This window comes from Durio zibethinus, chromosome 4, assembly GCF_047325235.1.
Source record: "Durio zibethinus cultivar Kanyao isolate XHJ-2024 chromosome 4, ASM4732523v1, whole genome shotgun sequence".
NCBI classification, from domain to species: Eukaryota; Viridiplantae; Streptophyta; class Magnoliopsida; order Malvales; family Malvaceae; genus Durio; species Durio zibethinus.
In genome coordinates, this window is record NC_143165.1 from 5,133,386 (window position 1) to 5,153,881 (window position 20,496).

Below are 20,496 nucleotides of genomic sequence, written 5' to 3' on the forward strand. Positions count from 1 at the left end.
GGCAATCTAAGCTTTAAGGACGATGGCTTGATTTTGAATTAATCCTATGAAAGTTTCATCAAGGGCAGGTTCTGTTTGAGGAAGAGATGATGGGTCATATGATGGCAAGTGTTATGGTGGTGAAAAGTACTGAAAAGATAAAAGGTACATATTATAGTTAAAGGTATATATGGATGACTATTTTTTATTTTTCCCTTATGCATAACTAAGATAATCCTCCCTATCTAGACTGTAAGTGTTTACGTAAAAGTTGGATTGATTATCTTGACAACTATTATTATAGTATTACACTCTATAACTATGACAATTATTAAATATGCTTTGAACTGACTGAACATGTCTAAATTTATGTTTTCTTTCAAGAGCATCTACTTTTTAGTTAAAGAGGCTAATTGTTATGCTATGACTACAGAGGGTTTTCATTATACATTTCAATAGTGCTCCATGATCTAAGGTCTTAAAATGACAGTTAAATGCAGAAATACTCATAAGATGGCTTAGCATAGTCCTCAAAGGTTCTGATCTCACTACAATAAAAATTAAACATATAGGAAGAAAAATAAAGAACACACTAGATCAAAAATAAAAGTCTAAATTACAAAATAAAAAGAAATGTTATTGATATTGGTCTTCTAGCATCGATATAATCCTAAGCAACATGTCAAAAACTTGATTGTTACTTTTTAGGTTGCAAGTGCATAAGTTGCATTAAGTAATAAAGTGAGTAAGTAGAGTATCATTCCCACAAAAATTATGTGTTGGGTGGAGAGCCAAGAACCAAAGGATATTTTTTCTAGCTTTATATTTAAACAAATTGAAAAGTTGATTGGTTGTAATTGAAAGAAAAGTATTGAAAATGTGATAACTGAATGTCAAGCTAACTAACTATCACTTAGTAGCTTCAAAAGGCAAAACAATTATGCAAAAAAATAAAAAAAAATAAAAAACTTATAAAAGAGTTAAATATTTCTAATTGTAAAGAAAGCATAAAATAGAGATTTGAAAGCTTATAAAGAAAATAAATAGTCTATGTGAAGATAGAGAAAGAGATTTTAGAATAAAAATAGAAAAAGAACTTGTATTAAGAAAAAGCTGTAGAAAACAAAACTATGGTTAGTTTGTCACCCTAACCAAGAATTACAAAGAAATTAGAAAAGATTTAGGCTAATTTATCACCCTAGTTTAATGTAAGTGACAAGAAAAAGACTTAGAAAATTAAGAGATTTTAAACTAAAGAGAGAAGAATGAAGAAGGTATTCGAAGTGAAGGTCATGGCTTTTTTATAGTACAAAGTTCGACTAAGGAGGGATGAACCTAACATTCTTAACTTTAGAAGGTGATCTTAAAATCAATTAAGGTCCCATTAATTAAAGAATCTTTAAAAATGTGGTTGATCTTGATTAGTCGAATTTTGCTCTTACCTTTAATATTTTTGTTGCCCTTTCTTTAAGCCAACATAATTTACAATTCAAGAAGAAGATTCAGCCAAATATTAAAGACCATATCTAGGAGATTCATCAAATCAAAATTTATAGACTATATCTATTTGATGTTGCACTAATCATGTGATTCTTTAGAATTTACAAAAATCACTCTTGTATTCCATTTTAGTTTTGGCCGAATATCATTTAGATCCTATGGGTTTCTTGGTTCATGTTGGACTGGACATGATTACCATCTTTGCATGGATCACTTTTTCTTACATGCATGGCCTCATCTTGTCACATTTGCATGGTTTGCATGGATTTTAGCATTTATTTTCAAAATAATTAATTTTTTCATGCAAACTTGAAAATCATCAATTTACACCATTATTAAGTAAAATTCATGAAAATTTTTAAAATTTTAACTTTAACAGGATTTGTAAATACCTATAAATTATAAGGTCATCAATGTGTAATTGCTTTAATTGCTTTTTATTATCATTATGCCATGTGGTTTGTCTGACCTATGTAATTGCTTGACTTGCCTTTTATTATGATTGTGCCATGTGGTCTATCCAACTTGTTTTGTGGAAATTTTCATCTTTTTTATGAAAAGAAAAGGCAATTTTCATGCTTTTAGAAGGATATATATGTTAGAATTATTTTTAAAATAGGTGAAAGAATAACTTAAACAAGCAATGAAGTAACATAAGTCAAGTTTCATGATGTAAAACACTTGAGAAAGAAAACTTGTCTTAATAGTGGTTGATTACTACAATTAATGGAACCAACTGTTATAGGCTAGGCATAAGGAGCAGTCAATTGCCATGCACTTTAAATATGTACCAAAATTTTTATGAATTTTGGATTTAATATAACAGAAAACTAATTGATTCCTAACCCTTTTGCAATTAACTGCTATGGTTGGAAATCAAACTAGTCTATTGCTTAACTTAGAGGCAATCGACTTCTTGAAATTTGAAAGTCTTCTATTTCAAGAAAACACAAAAGTAGTCGACTGCTATAAACTAGAATCGATTGTTCTCATGTGTGAAACCTTATATATTTGCATCAAAGTTGACTGCCTTAAAAGAAGCCAACGCATTTTGGAACTCAAGGAGATTGTTTCTGTATTTTTGTTTTGATGATGGCATAACATGAGAAAACATAGTAGGAAAGCTACAAAATTGACACCTTGGGCTTGAAAACCTTTTTAATGAACCTGAAAACCAGTCTTTGAAAGTGAAAGGATAATAAAATTAAAGGAAAAATTTTTTTGAACATCCCATAAATTTTTTAATAAAATTAATCTAATGGTTATAAACTTTATAACCCTTTGCATTCAAATTCCCAATGGCCAAATTTATTTGTATCTTCTTTTCTTTTCTCTTTTTTGGCCAAATTTATTTTTCTTTTTAGTAATTAAAAGTAAATACTTGAATGACTTTTAATGATATGAATTTATTAACCTTCAAACAAAAGCCTAGCAACGACAACAAATATACTTATGTACAAGTCTAAATGCAAGATGTAAATAAGAAATGGACAAATTATATTTTATTGATTACAAGGTTTTTTTTTCTATCTTTTATCATTTCATTTTTTCTTTAATGTTATTTTGGTTAATTTTTTAAAAGAAATAAAAAAAAACTCAAAAATTTTTATCACAATTAATAATGAAGTTTATAGAGTTCACAAGTTGAATTAATAAAGTAATACATACAATAAAAAATTTAATAATTAGAAATAATAAAAAAATGAAAGCATGTGACAAGCTGATTGTGAGAACTATGCAATGAACTACAAAATAACATATAGTTGTGAATATGTCCTTTATATATTGGCATATATGAAAAAGTAGATGTAAAGCCAATATTAATAAAAATGAATAAAGATTGTGAAAACTGTGCAATGAGCTTGAAATGCAACTACAAAGTATGGAAAAATGTTGAAGATTGAGAAAATGGCTGAAGTAATTAAAGAAAGTAAAGAGAAAATTGTTAAATGGAAAAGCCCTGAATAAAGATGGATAAAGATAAATTGTGATTGGGCTATCAAAGAAGGAAACCATTTGTGGGAATGTACTTTATGGAAACCTTTTACCTAGCTTCATTTCAAACAAATTTTCTTCTATTTCCCATTGGAAACATCCTAAAGACTCAACCTTTAATTACTTTATATTACATCCTTTGATGAATTAGCTTCAATCTTAATCTAGGTTTTTGAATTTTTGATTGAAACAAAAAGAAATCCCAAAAAATGAAAAAAAAATTTGGGTTTTTTTTTTTTTCTATGAGGTGCTGACTCGAATAAATAAAGTGAATCAGCTAAGGCTACATTGGTTAAAGTAATGAATAGTAAAACATGGTAGACTTGGATCTGTATTATAACTACCCCACGAGCAGTTAAGCAAGGTAAAGAAAATGGGGCCAATAAAAAGTTGTTTTGGCAATATGGCAGCAAAAGAAAGTTTTTGATTTGAAAAGATTGGGCACACTCATCAAGATCAAAACACTTGCAAATATGATATTTTTATTACATAAATGTCATGTTTGTACTTTTAAATTTTTTTATTTTTACTTAAATACAATGTTTTTCAAATCAAATACTGCATTTCTGTTTAGAAAAATGTTGTTTTGTTTAATTTCTATTTTTTCTAAGACAATCACGATGTTTTTATTACATTAATGTACTCTTTTATTGTATATTTTTTATTTTTTAATAAAAAATCTATATTTGAATTCACATTTTGTTGGTCAAACACTCATTAGATTTAATAAAAATGACATATTTGACATGTAATGAAGGATATTATTGTAAAAAAACTTTATTAAGTAATCTAACTTTCTCTCGAACCAAACATAGGATTCTAACATTCTTATACCACATAGAATCACCCTTTGTAAGAAATTCACACTTTTTTTGAAATCATTTTATCTCCCGAAATGTAACATTCGGTGAACCAAATGCCCACTTAAAGGTTTTTGTTTCTTCCACCAGCTGTATTCCCTACTTTATCTTTTTTATTCTCTTTCTCAAGTTTTAACCCCGAAGATTGGCCAATAAAACTTAGAACTCTCCCTGTCAAAAGAAAATGGACCCATGTCATTTTTTAAGCTACATTTCAAGTTAGCTTAAGCATTTTACCATGTTATCCACTTTTAGGGTGTAGGGTTTATTGCTTTTTCTTACAAGTTTTTTATTTGGTTTTTCTGGTTTTTATGTTGTTTACAATAATGGGTACCCCTCTCACTCGTGAATGGTTCAGGCTTCAACAATTCCTCACTATACAAACAAAATTGTTAAGTTGTCGTGAAAATTAAAGTAAGAGGTTTTGATAAACACTTTAATCCCTTTCATATCTAGAAAAAAAGATTATAAGAAACGATTACTCTATATTAGTATATGTACTTTCGTTTCAAATTATGCAATGTAATCACATTAATGAAAAATCAACCATTTATTACGCATCATATGTGACAATTAAACAATGAATATTTATTTCAATAGACTCATACATCAATATGTAATAAATAGTTGGTCTTTTTCAATAATATGATTATGTGATATGAATTGAGTGGAAGAGATAAATGTTGCCATTGAGTAACCGATTCATACATTATTTTCTCTTACTCTAGATGGTTTTAATTGTTTCAAAAAATTGCAAAATGTCAACACTTTGACTATCCTTGTTATGGGCAAAGGCAGTGTAGGAAAGTCTTCCACTATCAATTCTCTTCTTGGGAAGCAATTTGTTCGAGTCATTGCTTTTTAGGTGAATATTGCTTTTGTCTGTTCTTTAACATTCTTGGGTTAATTCTTTTATGCTATTTTCAATTTCATAAGCTTGAATTGTCATTGCATTTGTTTGTTTGCAATCATAAGGGTTGAGATCTGTGATGGTGTCATGCTCTTGGGCAGGGTTTACATATAATGTAATTGATACACCAGGACTTGTAGAGGCTGGATATGTCAATCTCTAAGCTTTCGAGTTGATCAAAGGTTCAGCACTTGAATTAAGCAATGTAAGTTAGAATTTTATTTGTTGTATGATAAATTTAATTTAATTATATACTTCTCACTAAATGATAGTAAGATTTTCTTTTTTGAATTAGTTTTACTACATGATGCAATTCATTTTACTTAAAAACAAAATCTTGTAATCATCATGCATGTTTCTTTTGAATAAGACTATAGATATTTCACTTTATGTTGACCGCCTGGATGCATATAGAGTGAATGACTTGGATAAGCAGATCATTAAGGCTATCACTGTTTTGGCAAAAAAATATAGCATGACTTTAGATAAAACTCAAATCCGACTCAATTATTATCGAATTGAGTTCAAGCTCGAATAGCTTAATTTATTGAGTGAGCCGAGTTCTAGTATCTTAATGCCTGACTCGAATAGTTCACGAGCCTAATCGAGTTTTTAAATTTTAATATATTTTATTACTTTAATAAAAAACTATTATTTTATCTTTATATATATCAATTCGAGTTTGAGCTCGAGTTCGAACATATAATCTAGCTTAAAATTGAGCATGAGAATAGAGTTCATTTTTTATTAAACAAGCCTAATCAAACGAGCTTAAATAACTTGATTTTTATTTCGAGTCAAGTTCAAGTTTAAAAATTAAAATTTGATCAAGTTCAAGCTAAGTTTTGAGCAACAAAATTTAAATCGAGTTTGAGCTCGAGCCTCTTATTATATTGATTCCGCTATGTTTGATTACATCCCTAATTTAGATATTTTGGTACTTCAAATTTTTAAAATTTGATCTAAATTCAAGCTTTATTAAAATTGAAGAATCCAAATTTTATTGAAATCGAATTGATTCCAATTGAATTTTACAATTTATTTATTTATTTTTATATTATATAAATAAATTTAATTATAAAATAATTATTTTTACTTAATAAAAATTTAAATTTTAGATAAAAATTAATTAAAAAATATAATTTGATTTGATACAAACATTTTTTATTTTTTCATGTCATGATTTGAAAATTAATTCAAACCGAATTGAAATATTTCATATTTTATTTGAATCAAATAGACAATATCCTGTTCGAATTGAATTAAAAAAAAAAACAATCTGATTCAAATTGAAATATTGTGTAAACACCAAATTTTGTCAAGATCAATTCAAACATGATTGATTTTTATGCTTAAGTTACATGTTCATATTTGAGCCAATTTAAACATTAAATCAAATTAAATTTATTTGAGTTTATTTGGTATTAATCATTTTAATTTTGATTTTATTATTATTATTTTTTATCATTTAGGATTTATTTAATTAATAAAAAAAAGTATAAAATAAAAGTTAATTAATTACAAAAAATTAATTATCAAATAAAAATAAATTACAAAAAAGAAATAAATTACAAAAGGGTAGAAAAACAGAACTAAAAAAATAAATTGACGTGGTCGTCAGTCACTGTATCAAGGTAAGAAACTGCCTAATTTTGGCCTTAACAAGCCAGGGTCCTGTGTCACGGGTCGAGACTTAATCTCCTAACCCGCGCGGCTCTGAGACCCGAGCATTCACCCTTCCGACGTCCCGAATCAGCCTGACCGTCACGGTTCACACCCTTGTAAGGTATTGTTCGCTCTGGCCCCCTTGACCTTACAGTTTTGTCCTACAAAAAGCGCCTCATAAGGCAGAGGTGGTGTGAATTCTTTTATACTCCAGTAACACTCCTATTATGTTCGATGTGAGATTCAGGACTCTTCCTTAGGCCCGTGACATTCTCCCGCACCCAACTTCGTGACGCACTCGTCACGGAGGCTGACCACCCTGCCTGCCTCCCTTGAAGTGCTTGGCGTGGATCGAACGGTTTATGACTGACTCTGATACCACTTATCACGGGTCGAGACTTAAGCTCCGAACCGACGCGGCTCTGGGACCCGGGCATTCACCCTTCCGACGTCTCGAATCAGCCTTTCTGCCACGGTTCACACCCTTGTGAGGTATTGTCCGCTCTGACTCCTGACCTCACGGTTTTGTCCTACAAAAGACGTCTCACAAGACGAAGACGGTGTGAACCCTTATATACCCCAGTGACCTTCCTATTATGTTCGATGTGGGATTCAAGACTCCTCCTTAGGTCCGTGACATTCTCCTTCACCCAACCTCGTCACGGAGGCTGGCCACCCTACCTACCTCCCTCGAGACGCTCGACATGAATCGAACGATTTAGGGCTGACTCTGATACCACTTGTCACGGGTCGAGACTTAATCTCCTAACCCGTGTGGCTTCAGGACCTGGATATTCACCCTTTCGACGTCCCGAATCAGCCTGACCGCCACGGTTCACATCCTTGTGAGGTATTGTCCGCTCTGACCCCCTTGACCTCACGATTTTATCCTACAAAAAATACTTCACATGACAGAGGTGGTGTAAACCCTTTTATACCCTAATGACCCTCCTATTATATTTGATGTGAGATTCAAGACTCTTCTTTAAGTCCGTGACACTTGCACTTCACCAGCCAACACCTTGTACACTGCCAGCAGCCACCAAACTTTGTAAATTTTCTTCATAATAAGAATTCATAAATTAAAAAGACTAAAAAAAAAAAAAAAGAAAAAGAAAGGGGTTTAAACATCCTTTTTTTTTTTGCAAGCACCAAGTCCCCTCACCAGCCTAGCTTTAGTCCCTGTATCCATTTTCATCAGCCCTTCCTCAACACCAAAACCCTTCCCCAGTGCCTATCTAGAACCAAAGTCACGCCCTTCCCTGGTCACTCCCTTAACCGACACCATCACTAAACCCCTTTAAACACCCTGACAAACCCTAGCTAAACACCAACCAAGCCTGTACACACCAACAGACCCTGACCAACCCTTTTGCACACAACCTACCCTAGCCTTTCCTTCGAGCACCATTCACACCACACCCAACACCCGACTGACCCCCTATAGTTTTGCCTGCTTCACAGCCCCGGCACCTAAAACCCACCTCCATCACCCAGCCTCAAGCACCATTAATCACTAACCCTCGCCATCAGAACCAGTACCGGCCCTCCAAAAAATCTCCTCACAGAAACCTAGGTCCTTAATAGCCACCCATCCACACCCATTGAACCACCATAGCCCCTGAACAAAAACCCAAGCCACCTTAAACAAACCCAAAACTTGTGCACCAACACTAGCCATCCGTACCACCCTCAGCCTCCTACTCAACCAACCCCTAAGCACCAAACCAAATAACCCCACCTTTGCCCTCCTACAACTGGCCACAACCAAAAACAAAAAATATATCACAATCTTCCTCGAAAGGAGGAACCTTAGTGCCCAAAGCCACTTTATAAAAAAAATAGTTAGATTCAACTGATAAAAAAAAAAGAGATTTTCAGGCAAGGTCTCTAGAGGAAAGGAAGGTTTTAGGGTGGAGGTGTACATATTAAAAGGAAAGGGCATTTGAAGCAGTGGAAAGGAACCTTTTGAAGTATGAAATCACCGACTTTGAACCTAGATTTAGGAGTAGACTCATTTTTTGAAAAAATCATCTAGAAAACAAGAAGAGGGGCTTAAGGAGATCACGTAGGTTAATTTTGGGAGACGACTGGACGGCGACTGAAGATTGGTTTATATTTTTAAAGAGTTGGGAGAGTTTTTTTTTTTAAATGAAGGTTTGAAATGAATTAAGAAAAAAATTTAGTATATAATTAAAAAAAAAGAAAAAGTTGACCGAGAAAACGCGACTCGATAATTCAGCCCGTGACCTGTTCAACTTGGACTTGCAGCCCACAAATCATTCTACTAGCCCAGCTTCTTTGGATCCGTTTTGGTTGCTGGACTCCATTTGCTTGGGCTAGGTGAGTAGATGACCTTGGGCTTTAACATAAAGTTTTATTTGGGTAATTTTTATATATACTTTTGGGCCTCTCAATGAATGGTTTTCACATTGTTCATGTTAATAAAATATTCATGAAATATGCATGTTTTAAAATAATTAATAATGCTCATGAAAATAAATATTATTATTAAATACTTGAATAAAAAATTAAATATAAATTTTCGATGATGGGATTTCGAAAAGTTTGAATAGTGATTTCCGAGAATTTTGTAAGTGAGAAAAAACTTCTAAAAATTATCAAATTATTAGAATATTTAGAAATTCTTTTCAAAACAAAATTTTTTATTTTTTCTTAATTTGATTTTTTTAGAGATAAAAATATAAAATATTTATAAAAATATGCATTTTTTAAGGAAATAAATTCATTTATATAATTGTATTATTGGTAATTTTTTAAATATTAATAATTATTAAAAAAATAAAATCTTCGAGAATGATATTTTAAATAAGTTCGAGTAGTGATTTTTTAAGAATTTTTAGATAAAAAAATTTATCTAAAATGCTATCAATATATTGAAGTATTGAGAATAATTTTCGATAAAATTTTTTTATCTATTTTTAATAAATTGAATAAGAAATGAAATTTTTTAATATTATCATGATTAAATTATAGTTATCATATCTTATTACAAGCATAAATCTTGATGATAAATATGAAACACTAAGGTTGAGATATTTAAGAAGTTCGAGTAATGATTATCAAAGATTCCCTATATGAGAAAAATTCTTTCAATATTACCACTTGAAATATTTTAAAATTTCTTTCAATAACAGGGTTTTAATATTTTTCTCAAATAAGAATAATTAAACAAAATTATTAAAATTATTACAATAAAAAAATAAAGAAAAAAAATTAATTTAAAATACCAAAATTGAGATCTTTTAGTTAAAATTAAAAAATAACATATAATTAATTGATATCATTTTAAACGGATACTATAAAGGTACTAATTTTTTTCGCGTATAATTGACTATTGAATCTAATTTTTTTTCATAAATATAAAAAATTATATTTTTAATAAGTTTTGACTAATTTTAAAATTTTATTAAAATGATAAATTTTAATGAATCATCAATTACATCTAATTAAAAAATTTTAATTATAACTTTTGTTTGTTTTTACATTTATCTAACAGTCCAAAAAACCGATACAATAATTTGAATGAAAAAAATTGAATCAAATCAATTTTTTTTTCATTTTTTCCTTAGCCTTATATGTGAGGATGGAGGTTACGTTGCGATAAAAACGCATGATTGCTTCAAGCATAAGCGTGCTTAATAGAATTATCCTCCGCCAACCTATGAATCCCAAAAGGCACCTATTTCACCCACCTATGCAACCCATCTCTTTCTGTTTTGTTCTTTAAGCTCATAAAAGTGTTAGGAGCAGCTATGGATTACCATGACGGCCCCACCACCTCAGGCGTGGTAGCAATACAATACAGTTGTTTCACCTTTTCGCTGCGTGGATTGCGGGGATCTGCATGGGTAAAAGTGTTTATAATTTGATTAAAATTAAATTAATCAATTGAATTAAATTAATTTGATTAATTAATTTATTATTAAATTAATTTTGATTGATTATTTATTATAATTTTTTAAAAAATTTAATTTTTAATTAATTTAATTTGATAATTAATGTATCAAAATATAACAAAACCTTATATAAAACTAAACATATATAAGATAATTTAACTTAATATTTTGATTTTGAATATTTTATTGGATAATTTTATTTAATTTATTTTAAATATAAAAAATTAAAAATATAATTTAACTTGAATTATTTAATTATTTAATCAATAAAAATTAATTAAATCAATTAAATTAATTTTGATCAATTAATTTTTAAAATTAATAAATTTAATTTAATTTTATAAAAATAAAAGTAAACTATTTTGATTTGAAATTAATCGAAATGACAAGAATGTTTGCGCACGCATGTTAAATTTGTACCGGAGAACCTGTGTTGGGAGCAGAGCTTCGAAGATTTTATAAGCTACGGATTCCATTGTGTTGATTCTAACATATAATGATTAAGTTCACCATCATAGGCTGTTGATTCTAACATGTAATGATTAAGTTCACATCATAGGCTGTTGATTCTAACATATAATGATTAAGTTCGCCATCATAGGCTGCACCCATCATTACACGCACTTTAAGCACTGTAAACCAACCAGGTTTCATTAATCATTGCCACTCCAAATGTGGGCAAATTTAACTGCTACTATCATTGGTTTTTGAACAATTTTTTGGATGAAGATTTGGAAATTTTGAGCCACCAATGTCACGGAAGATACAAATAAGCTTAAAAATTAAATTGTACGAAATTGAGATGTAATAAATTTTTGAGATTTTCGAATATTTTTTATGTAAAAAGATGTAATTTGATGATAGAAAAAAATTATAAATTATAAATTTTAAAATTATTAAATATAATTTTTAAAAATAATTACATAAAATTATTTCGGGTATGATAATATTTTTTATTTAAAATTAAAATGATCAAACGATTAAGATGTAAGGGTAGTTAAAATTAATAATGCTACATCATTCCAAATTAGTCCTTTGACAAGGAGTATTACTAAAATCACAACTTCATATAAAATTTTTTAAAAAATAATTATATAAATTAATTAAATCAAAATTTGGATTTGGATAATAATTTTTTTGTATATAGCATAAGCATAGCCCATTGAAAATGGAGGAATGTTTTGATTTGAAATCAAAACTTTTAATTCTTTCTAAGTTTCTTAATCACTATGTCAAAATTTCAAAAAAATAATATTTTTTTATATAAAGGAATCAATAATAATCATAGAGGGTAGTAGGTTTTTTTTTTAACAAAATAAGCTATAGTTTAGAAATAAAAGAAAAAAAGTAAACAAATTAAAATTAAAATTTATTAACAAAATAATCATAGAGGGTGATATTCTTTTTAACAAAAAAAAAGTTATAATTTAAAATTTAAAATTTATTAAATATTATTTAAAAATAATTATATAAACTAATTAAATTAAATTTAAGATTCGGATAATTTTTTTTGTTTGAAGCTAAATCGATCAAATGATTAAAGAGCAGGCCTAAAATCACAATGAGGAAGCATCGGTGATTGGACATTCGGATGAGCCCGTAGGAGCCCATCCGCCACCTTCCACGCATACACTAATCATTGCTCATCATTTCGACTTCTCTTTTGCTTTGTCCCACGCCCCAAAGCAAGACACCAATATTAAATAATTTAATTATTTTGATTAAGGTATAATATTATAAATTTTTAAATTTTAATTTTAATTTAATTAGATTCAAATTGAATTTTATTGATTATCAAATTTTAATTTTAATATATTTAAATAAATTTAAATATAATAAAATTATTTTTTTTATAAAAATTAATAAAAATATATAATTTTATTAAAATATTTTTAATTTTTCACTTTTTATCTTAAATTAGACATGAATCTAATAAAAATATTTAATATTTAAACTTAAATAAAATGAATAAAAAATTAATCCGAATTGAGCAAATATGTAATTTTAAATGGATTTCGGTTTCCCTTTTTTTTTTTTTTTTTTTTTTGTCTTGTATGATCTATAAAGGTCATGGCTTCCTTGGCTCCTCTTCAACGACCAACGCCCCAAGTCATAGAAAGCAAGACAAAACAACATGAGCAGAAGCAGCAACTTGAAAAACGCTGTCGTAGTGTTTCTTGTTCCTCTCCCTTCAATTTTATTCCATCTCTATTTTCTTCGCCATTTCCAGCATGATAGTACTTCTCTTTCTCCTCTCTGGTCATGGTGTTTTGACCACCCTTTCCTTTTAGCCAATGCCTTCTTTTTCTTCAATGTTAATGTCCTCTTCTGGCTCATCAGCCACATCCAATCCAGCAATTGGGTCAGTAGTTTCTAATTACTAGTAATTTTAGAATTTCCCATGTTTTTGATGGATTTTTTTGGTTGGTTTCAGATGATTGATTTGTATTGGGCGGTGATACCTGTGTTGCTAGTTCATTACTATGCAACACACCCTTTGGCGAAATTTGATTGGTGGAGGTCGAGGATTGTGATAGTGTTGACTTGGATTTGGGGTCTTCGGCTGGCCCATAACTATTTCAGGCGTGAAAAATGGCAGTGGGGTGCCAGAGAAGACTGGAGGTCAACTGATATGCGTCAACAGTATGGCAAGCATTGGTGGTGGATTTCCTTCTTCGTTGTTTACCTTTCTCATCAGGTCATTTTTCAAAGATTTTTGCTTCATCAATTTTAACTCTTTCTGAACCTAAATTCATCACTTTTTTTTTTTAATTGGAAGATCAGTTCGGTAAATTGCCTAAATTGGGTTTTTTTTCTAATAGCGAATGAAATCAACAATTTTAAACATGGACCATGATGATACGATACAAAGATACGAAAAAGAGATTGATACGGTATAAAATTTTACAAAAACAAAAATTTTGTTTTATATTTGGCGTGTGAAATTAGTTGTGATGCAATAATTTTCGTATTTTACACGTGTCTGATATAAGATAGACAAAGATATATGAATTGTCAGAAGGAAAGAGTAGTTTTGTGAAAGCTATAATTTGTTGCTATTGTTGCACTAAGCAAGAAGCAAATGTCATACTTGAGTATCTGTCAAATGGTACCTAAATTAATAAAGGTGCTGATGAAAGAACATGAACTAACATGTAACTAAACTCTGCAGATATTTTTGATTGGGTTATGTCTTCCACTGTATGTCGTGCACTCCATTGATAACCCCTTGAATATCTGTGATTTTGTTGCTGCTGGAGTTTGTTTGTGTGGCATTGTCATAGCGTACTTTGCAGATACACAACTGCATAACTTTGTCACTAGAAATAGCAAGCTAAAAGAGCTTGGAAAGCCTTTGGTCCCTAATTTTGACCAGGGCTTGTGGCAGTATTCGCGGCATCCGAACTATTTTGGGGAGAACCTGTGGTGGTGGGGGCTGGTTGTATTTGCATGGAACCTGGGACATGGATGGACCTTTGTCGGGGCTTTGATGAATAGCATGTGTTTAGCTTATCTTACCGTGCTTGTGGAGCGGCGGATGTTGAAACAAGAGTACAGAGCTGAAGCATACAGGTTATATCAAAAGACAACCTCAGCATGTGTGCCTTGGTTCAGATCTTCTGCTATAGCAGTGAAAGATAAGGATTCCTGATCTGATGTTTGTGTTGGTCTATGCTTTGTTATCCTGTCTTGATGTGGCCAGCACTTTTGATGTATTCTGCTGTCTTTTGAGAGAAAATGGTTGTTGTCTATGGTAGCCAAAGAAATCAGTCTATGAAATCATGTAAATTCTTTCTTCATTTGCTATAAAACTCTTTTTCTTGTCTGATTTTCTCGTACGTTTATAACACGTAGATCTGTAGGTCATATCAAACTTAGAGCCGGGGGCAGATCCACATTCAAAAAGTAAAGTGTTCATGGACACCTCAAATATCAAAATTTTTCCATCAAAATTTTTTCATCGACAGAATTGATAAATCCGTTGTAGTTTTTTATATGGTATATAAATAGACACCCCCCAAAAACAATCTTGGATCCGCCACTGCTTAGAGCAAGCTTATAGTTGCATGAATGGCCGAAGCAAATATTTGGCTATATAGAGATTTAAACTGGTGTTTAGATGGTTGTTTAGGATGCTCATGATCTCTGCATCTCTCTGTTTGGATGCCAGTCATCTTGTTTGCTTATGTGATTTTTCAAACTGCAAAAAACATCGGCATCCTAGGCAGAAAGAGTGATTGATTGATTGATTATGGGTATTATATTTGCTCTTGTTACAAAGCTTGTAAGTAGTTGGAGTTGGGCATCCCTGTTCTATTCCATCAATAGGTGCGTCTCACAGGGCTGATTCAAATAATTTTATGGAGGAATATTCTTACAAGTAAACAATTAGCTAGAACAACAAAAATCTTGATTTTCATGGTTCATGTGCAATAAAAAAAGTGTTGTTACAGGTTTTCATTCTCTCTTTTGGTGTAGAAGCATCTGCAATATCATGTTTACACGACAAATGTATAAAATATGAAAATTATGATATTAATAACATGTCAAATGCAAAATACATTTTTTTTATTTTTATTGAACCCATAAAATTTTTATTAAAATTTTAAATTGTATTTTTTCTATCACTTTTGTTTTTTGTTTATAATTATTTGATCTTAATATAATAGTCATCCCACAAGCATATCGCACACAATGAGGAAAGTTTTGCAGATCAGGTTGCAACTGTATTGGAAACAAAGCAAACTTGTTTTAACAATGAATACCGTATGTTTAAAATTCCGCATATAATTAAAATTAACACTTAAAAATTATGAGTTTAAAAAAATTTATGCACGTAATATTTTTTTAATCAAATAAATAATAAAATAAAAAGATTTAAGGGTAAATTAAAAAAAAAAAAAAAACTGGGCAAGCTCAGGAAGAGTTGGGAGAAGTTAATTTCTCTTGAAAATTAGCTTTTGTGGATTCATGGCTGACTACGTTCTCACTTGGCGGCAGGTTCTTAACTCCTAAGTACGGACACATCTGAATCAATGTGCACCCGTGTGGTATTCGTGCTTGATATTTTGACACTTTTGACGTTAACATACGTATCAAACTTGGCCAAATACAACAATGCGGGTAATGGTACTCTATATTCATTTATTGTCGTATCTATCATTAATTTTCCTTTAGACCTGTCTAATTGCTATTATATATTTTTACTTGCTAATTATAATATATTAAAAAATATTTTTATTATTATCTCATGTATTTATATCTTAATTTTTAGAAATTATTGTATTATTATTTTTATATCGTATTATGAGTTATTACTTGTTTATAGATCTGATAATCTAAAATATAATACAGTAACATGATATAAAAACGATATAAAAATAAGACACAAATGTGATACAGTTTAAAATTATAATAATAATTATATATGGATTTAATAAAATAAAAAAATTATATTTTATATTTTTGTGTCGATACAAATTATGATGCATAATTTTCATGTAAAACACGATGTAAAGATACAAATTTTAATATTTTATACGATATAAATACACGAATCGTTCGATTTACATTGTATATGCTTCATATGTTGGTTTCAATTGATTTGTAAGGAAGTAAGGCTATGCAAATGGTTGATTCAATTAATTCGGTCGTAAAAATTGAATAATCGACTTAATCTATTATAAAAATCAAATTGATTGATGTATGTAAGCAAAATTAAAAAAATCGAACTAAATTAAAGTGATTAGTTTCGATCAGTTTTCTTGGATTAGTCGGTTTTAGTTTTTATTTCTTGCATTAAACCTTGAGGAGGCATTTGGTTCACGAAATTGTAGATTTCGAGAAAAAGTATGATCCTTGAAAAAATGCAATACTTGGGGTTTTCTTTTAATTTTAGGGTATTTCGTGTTCAGATTCACTTGTTTGATTGAGAAAATTTACATATATTACATCTTAAATAATTACTATAATCTTCTTGGTATAATAATAGTTTTAATAAATAATCTAATTTTTAATTAAAATGGATTATTGAAGATCTTTTTTGTCAAAAAAGCTTTTAATAATCTCTTCAAAGTCTAATTTTTTTGAGGAGATTATTAAATGTATTTTTTTGTCAAAAATACTTTCATTAATCCCGTTAAATTTCAAATTTTTTATTGGATTATTGAAAGTGTTTTTGGTAAAAAATATCTTCACTAATCACATCCAATTTGTTGAGAAGATTATTAAAGGCGTTTTAAAATTTTTTACCAAAAACGTCTTTAATAATCTTGTCTAAATTTTTTGACATATTATTGAAGGTATGTTTGACTAAAAACGCCTTCAATAATATTGTCAAAATCCAAATGTAATTCATGTAAGGATAGTTAAGTACTCAAATACTCAACACATAATCCAATAAATTCAAACATTGTTAATATACTCAAATAAAAATAAAAATACAATATAACATAAACACAAACTTAAATAACACTAACAATCCATAATTTATTTAACACTAGCTATCTGTAACAGTCCATAAACACAAACTTGAATACAAACTTAAGTTATCTAACACAACAGTCCGTAACATTCTAGAAACACAAACTAATAGTCCAAAAACCATGATAAAGTAACATATTCATTTTTTCTACATTCTCTCAATACTTGTGGTGATTATCCTTCATTTCTTAGCCATTATACTTAACTCAACATCAACATTCAATTGTCAATTTTGCAAAATACCATAAACACCACAAATATCTTCAAGAAAATTATTAGTGGTAACATACAAAGAACTTGAAACTCTAATTGTAAGGTTGTAAAATTTTTGCAAAAAAAGGCATAATTTTCTAACACTTGCTCAATCATTTTGATTGGGCACCCCATCTCCCAACACAAGCTCACTTTTATAGTAAGGATCAACATCATCAAAAGCTTCAAAAGCCCTTTCAAACTTTTAAGTTTATTCCATCATCAAGTAAATGAAATTCCACTTAGTGTAAACATCCAAGTATAACAAGCTGTTACTTTGAATGTGTTCATTAGCAACATATTCTTTAAATTTGGCCAACCTAAAGGGTGATTGTCTTACATATGTAATAGCCCCTCTAACACAAGCAATTGAATCACTCATTTTCTTTAACTCATCACTCATTATAAGGTTAACAATATGAGCAATGCATCTCAAATGAAGATATTTGTCTCTTACAATACTAGTTTCTGTATTGTTAAGTTTTTTTCTCAAGTATGCGACTGCAACATCATTATAACTAACATTATCAATTGTAATAGCAAAAACTTTATCAATATGAGCAATGCATATCAAATGAAGATATTTGCTTCTTACAATACTAGTTCCTGTATTGTTAAGTTTTTTTTCTCAAGTACGAGATTGCAATATCATTATAACTAGCATTATCAATTGTAATAGCAAAAACCTTATCAATCCTTCAATCACATAAACATTTTTCAATTGCTTTACCAATAGCCTTACCTTTATGACTAAAAATAGGATAAAAGTTTAATAACTTTTTGTTAAGTTTTCAATCATTGTCAATAAAATGAGTTGTGAGACACATATAATTGACTCTTTACAATGAGGCCTAGTGTCAGTGGTAAGAGCTACTCTTGTAAAAGATAATTTCAAGAATTGCCTTAAGAAAGCTTTTTCATCAACATAAATTTGATAACAATCCCTAGCAATTGTCCATCGTGATGATACATGAAATCTAGAACATGTAATAGCCATACAACACCTATATTCTTTCGCTTCCACAAATTTGAAAGGTAACTCATCTATAATTATCATCTCAGCTACATCTCTCTTAATAGCATCTTAATCAAACTTTCAAGTACCTAAAGACTTATCTCTTTTCGAGCTAAAAACCAATTTTGGTTGGGAAAGATCACCACTACCACGAGAAAATTTCATATAAGAACCCATATGATTCTTTAATGCAAATGTCTCATTTTTTTTAGGGTGAGCATAAAATTCTCTATCACAATAATTGTATCTAGCTTTGAGTTCACTTTTGTCATTAAATTTGGTGAAGTGGTCCTATACCTCTAACCATGTGTTTGGTCATCTTTTTTTCAATTTAACAGCCACAACTTCATTTTTTATTCCATGTGTATCTACTTGAGGGATTGATTAAGCATCCTCTTGTGTAAGATTTCGATTAGTCATTTAACATCTTTAAAAAAAAAAAAGTTAAGCTATATACAAACATAAGAAAATAAATCACATTCAATAACCATTTACAAATGAAAAAATTACACAGATTTCAAACAAATTAGCAAGGTCAATTGTCAAATAACATTGCTTAAACAACAACAAAAATACCCAAATCCAAAAGTTATGAAAAAGAAAAAAAAATGATTACAAAAGAAAGAAAGGTTTTTAGTGTCATAGAAGACAAGGGAGTTGAGGAAGATAGAAGACTATGAGAGGAATTGAAAAAGGAAAGAGGCGGAATCAAGGAGGCATAGAGCGATGCAGCAGGCAGTAGCAAAGACACGACAGTTTAGAGTGTTAAGGGTGAAATGAGAGACAAAAAAGAGAAAGAGAAGATGTGCAGTAAATCAAAGTGTTGATTGTTGAGATTGGTGTGCGGCAAGTTTACGATCGATAGATTAGGGAAGGAAAATCATAAAATCTGAGAGAAAAGAGGAGATAAAAAAATGTAGATAGTGTAAATGAGCGGCTAGGGTTTGACAACTAAAAGAAAAATCTAAAAAATAGGTGATTATAAAATTTTATTTAATTATTTATCTTATATTAAATCGATTATTTTAATTATTTCAATTTCAAATTTAGAACTTTTAAATCGACCGTTTTAACCATTTAAATCGAAAGTATAACTAAAATATCCAAATAACCCAAATTAACTAACTTGATTTACCCAAAAATTTTGATTTTTTTGGTTTTTTTTTATTTTAACCGATTTTTACTCTTCCTTGTAAGGAAGTGCATTTTGGAAGGTAGAAAAAAAAAGCTAAAAAAGAAAAAAATAATAATAATAGAGAAGGAATTGTCAACCCGATTCATGACCCAATTATAAACGGTTCAGATCCAAATAATTGTGTTACTAGATTTGGGTCTAGCCCAAAAATTGTTAGGTGTAATTTCTTCTATGATTTTGAACTTATTTTTCTTTGTTTTTATGTGTCGTTTTCTATTTAAAAATTGATTAAAAAAAAAGGGTGTTGCGACATGTCCGCATCGACTCGCCATTGAACATTTTTTTATCTAATAATTAATTGTAGGTATTTTTCTTTACAAGTTATGTTGTAGAGACAAAAATCTTATTATAATTTAATTTTTTATTTTTATTTAAAAATTATAAATTATTATTATAAAATCAATTAATAAATAAATAAAATTTAATTATTTATTAACAAAATTATTATTTAACATAAAAAGATTGAATAAAATTTTAATTATTTATAAATAATTAAAATTTTTTATCACATATAATTTTTAACATAATATTTAATGATCATTTTTTATTCTTGCTATAGTTGATTCATGATCACTACTATTTTTATAATCAAATATATATTTTATCATTAATTTTAATTTTATTATTATAATAATCAATTTTATATCTATTATTATTTTAATTTATTAAAATCAATCTCACGCAAACCCTAAGTCAGACTTTGAATTTTAAAATCTCTGTAA

General features: G+C 29.3%; 1 protein-coding gene across 1 annotated transcript; it reads left to right on the forward strand.

Annotated features, from left to right (window-relative positions):
- Positions 1-12,906: 12,906 nt before the first annotated feature.
- On the forward strand, positions 12,907-14,655 carry LOC111288726 (uncharacterized protein C594.04c-like). The gene is made up of 3 exons (XM_089760305.1): positions 12,907-13,191; positions 13,264-13,527; positions 14,002-14,655. Exons 1-3 carry the CDS (start codon positions 12,964-12,966, stop codon positions 14,479-14,481), a joined length of 972 nt encoding a protein of 323 aa, XP_089616431.1. The 5' UTR covers positions 12,907-12,963; the 3' UTR covers positions 14,482-14,655.
- The last annotated feature ends 5,841 nt before the right edge of the window (positions 14,656-20,496 follow it).

What these genes read in the sequence shown, in the direction of transcription:
- LOC111288726 (XM_089760305.1), top strand. Translation starts at nt 12,964, where the DNA reads ATGAGCAGAAGCAGCAACTTGAAAAACGCTGTCGTAGTGTTTCTTGTT. An exon ending in ACATCCAATCCAGCAATTGG is followed by an intron (nt 13,192 to 13,263) that starts GTCAGTAGTTTC and finishes GGTTGGTTTCAG; the next exon opens with ATGATTGATTTGTATTGGGC. An exon ending in TTGTTTACCTTTCTCATCAG is followed by an intron (nt 13,528 to 14,001) that starts GTCATTTTTCAA and finishes TAAACTCTGCAG; the next exon opens with ATATTTTTGATTGGGTTATG.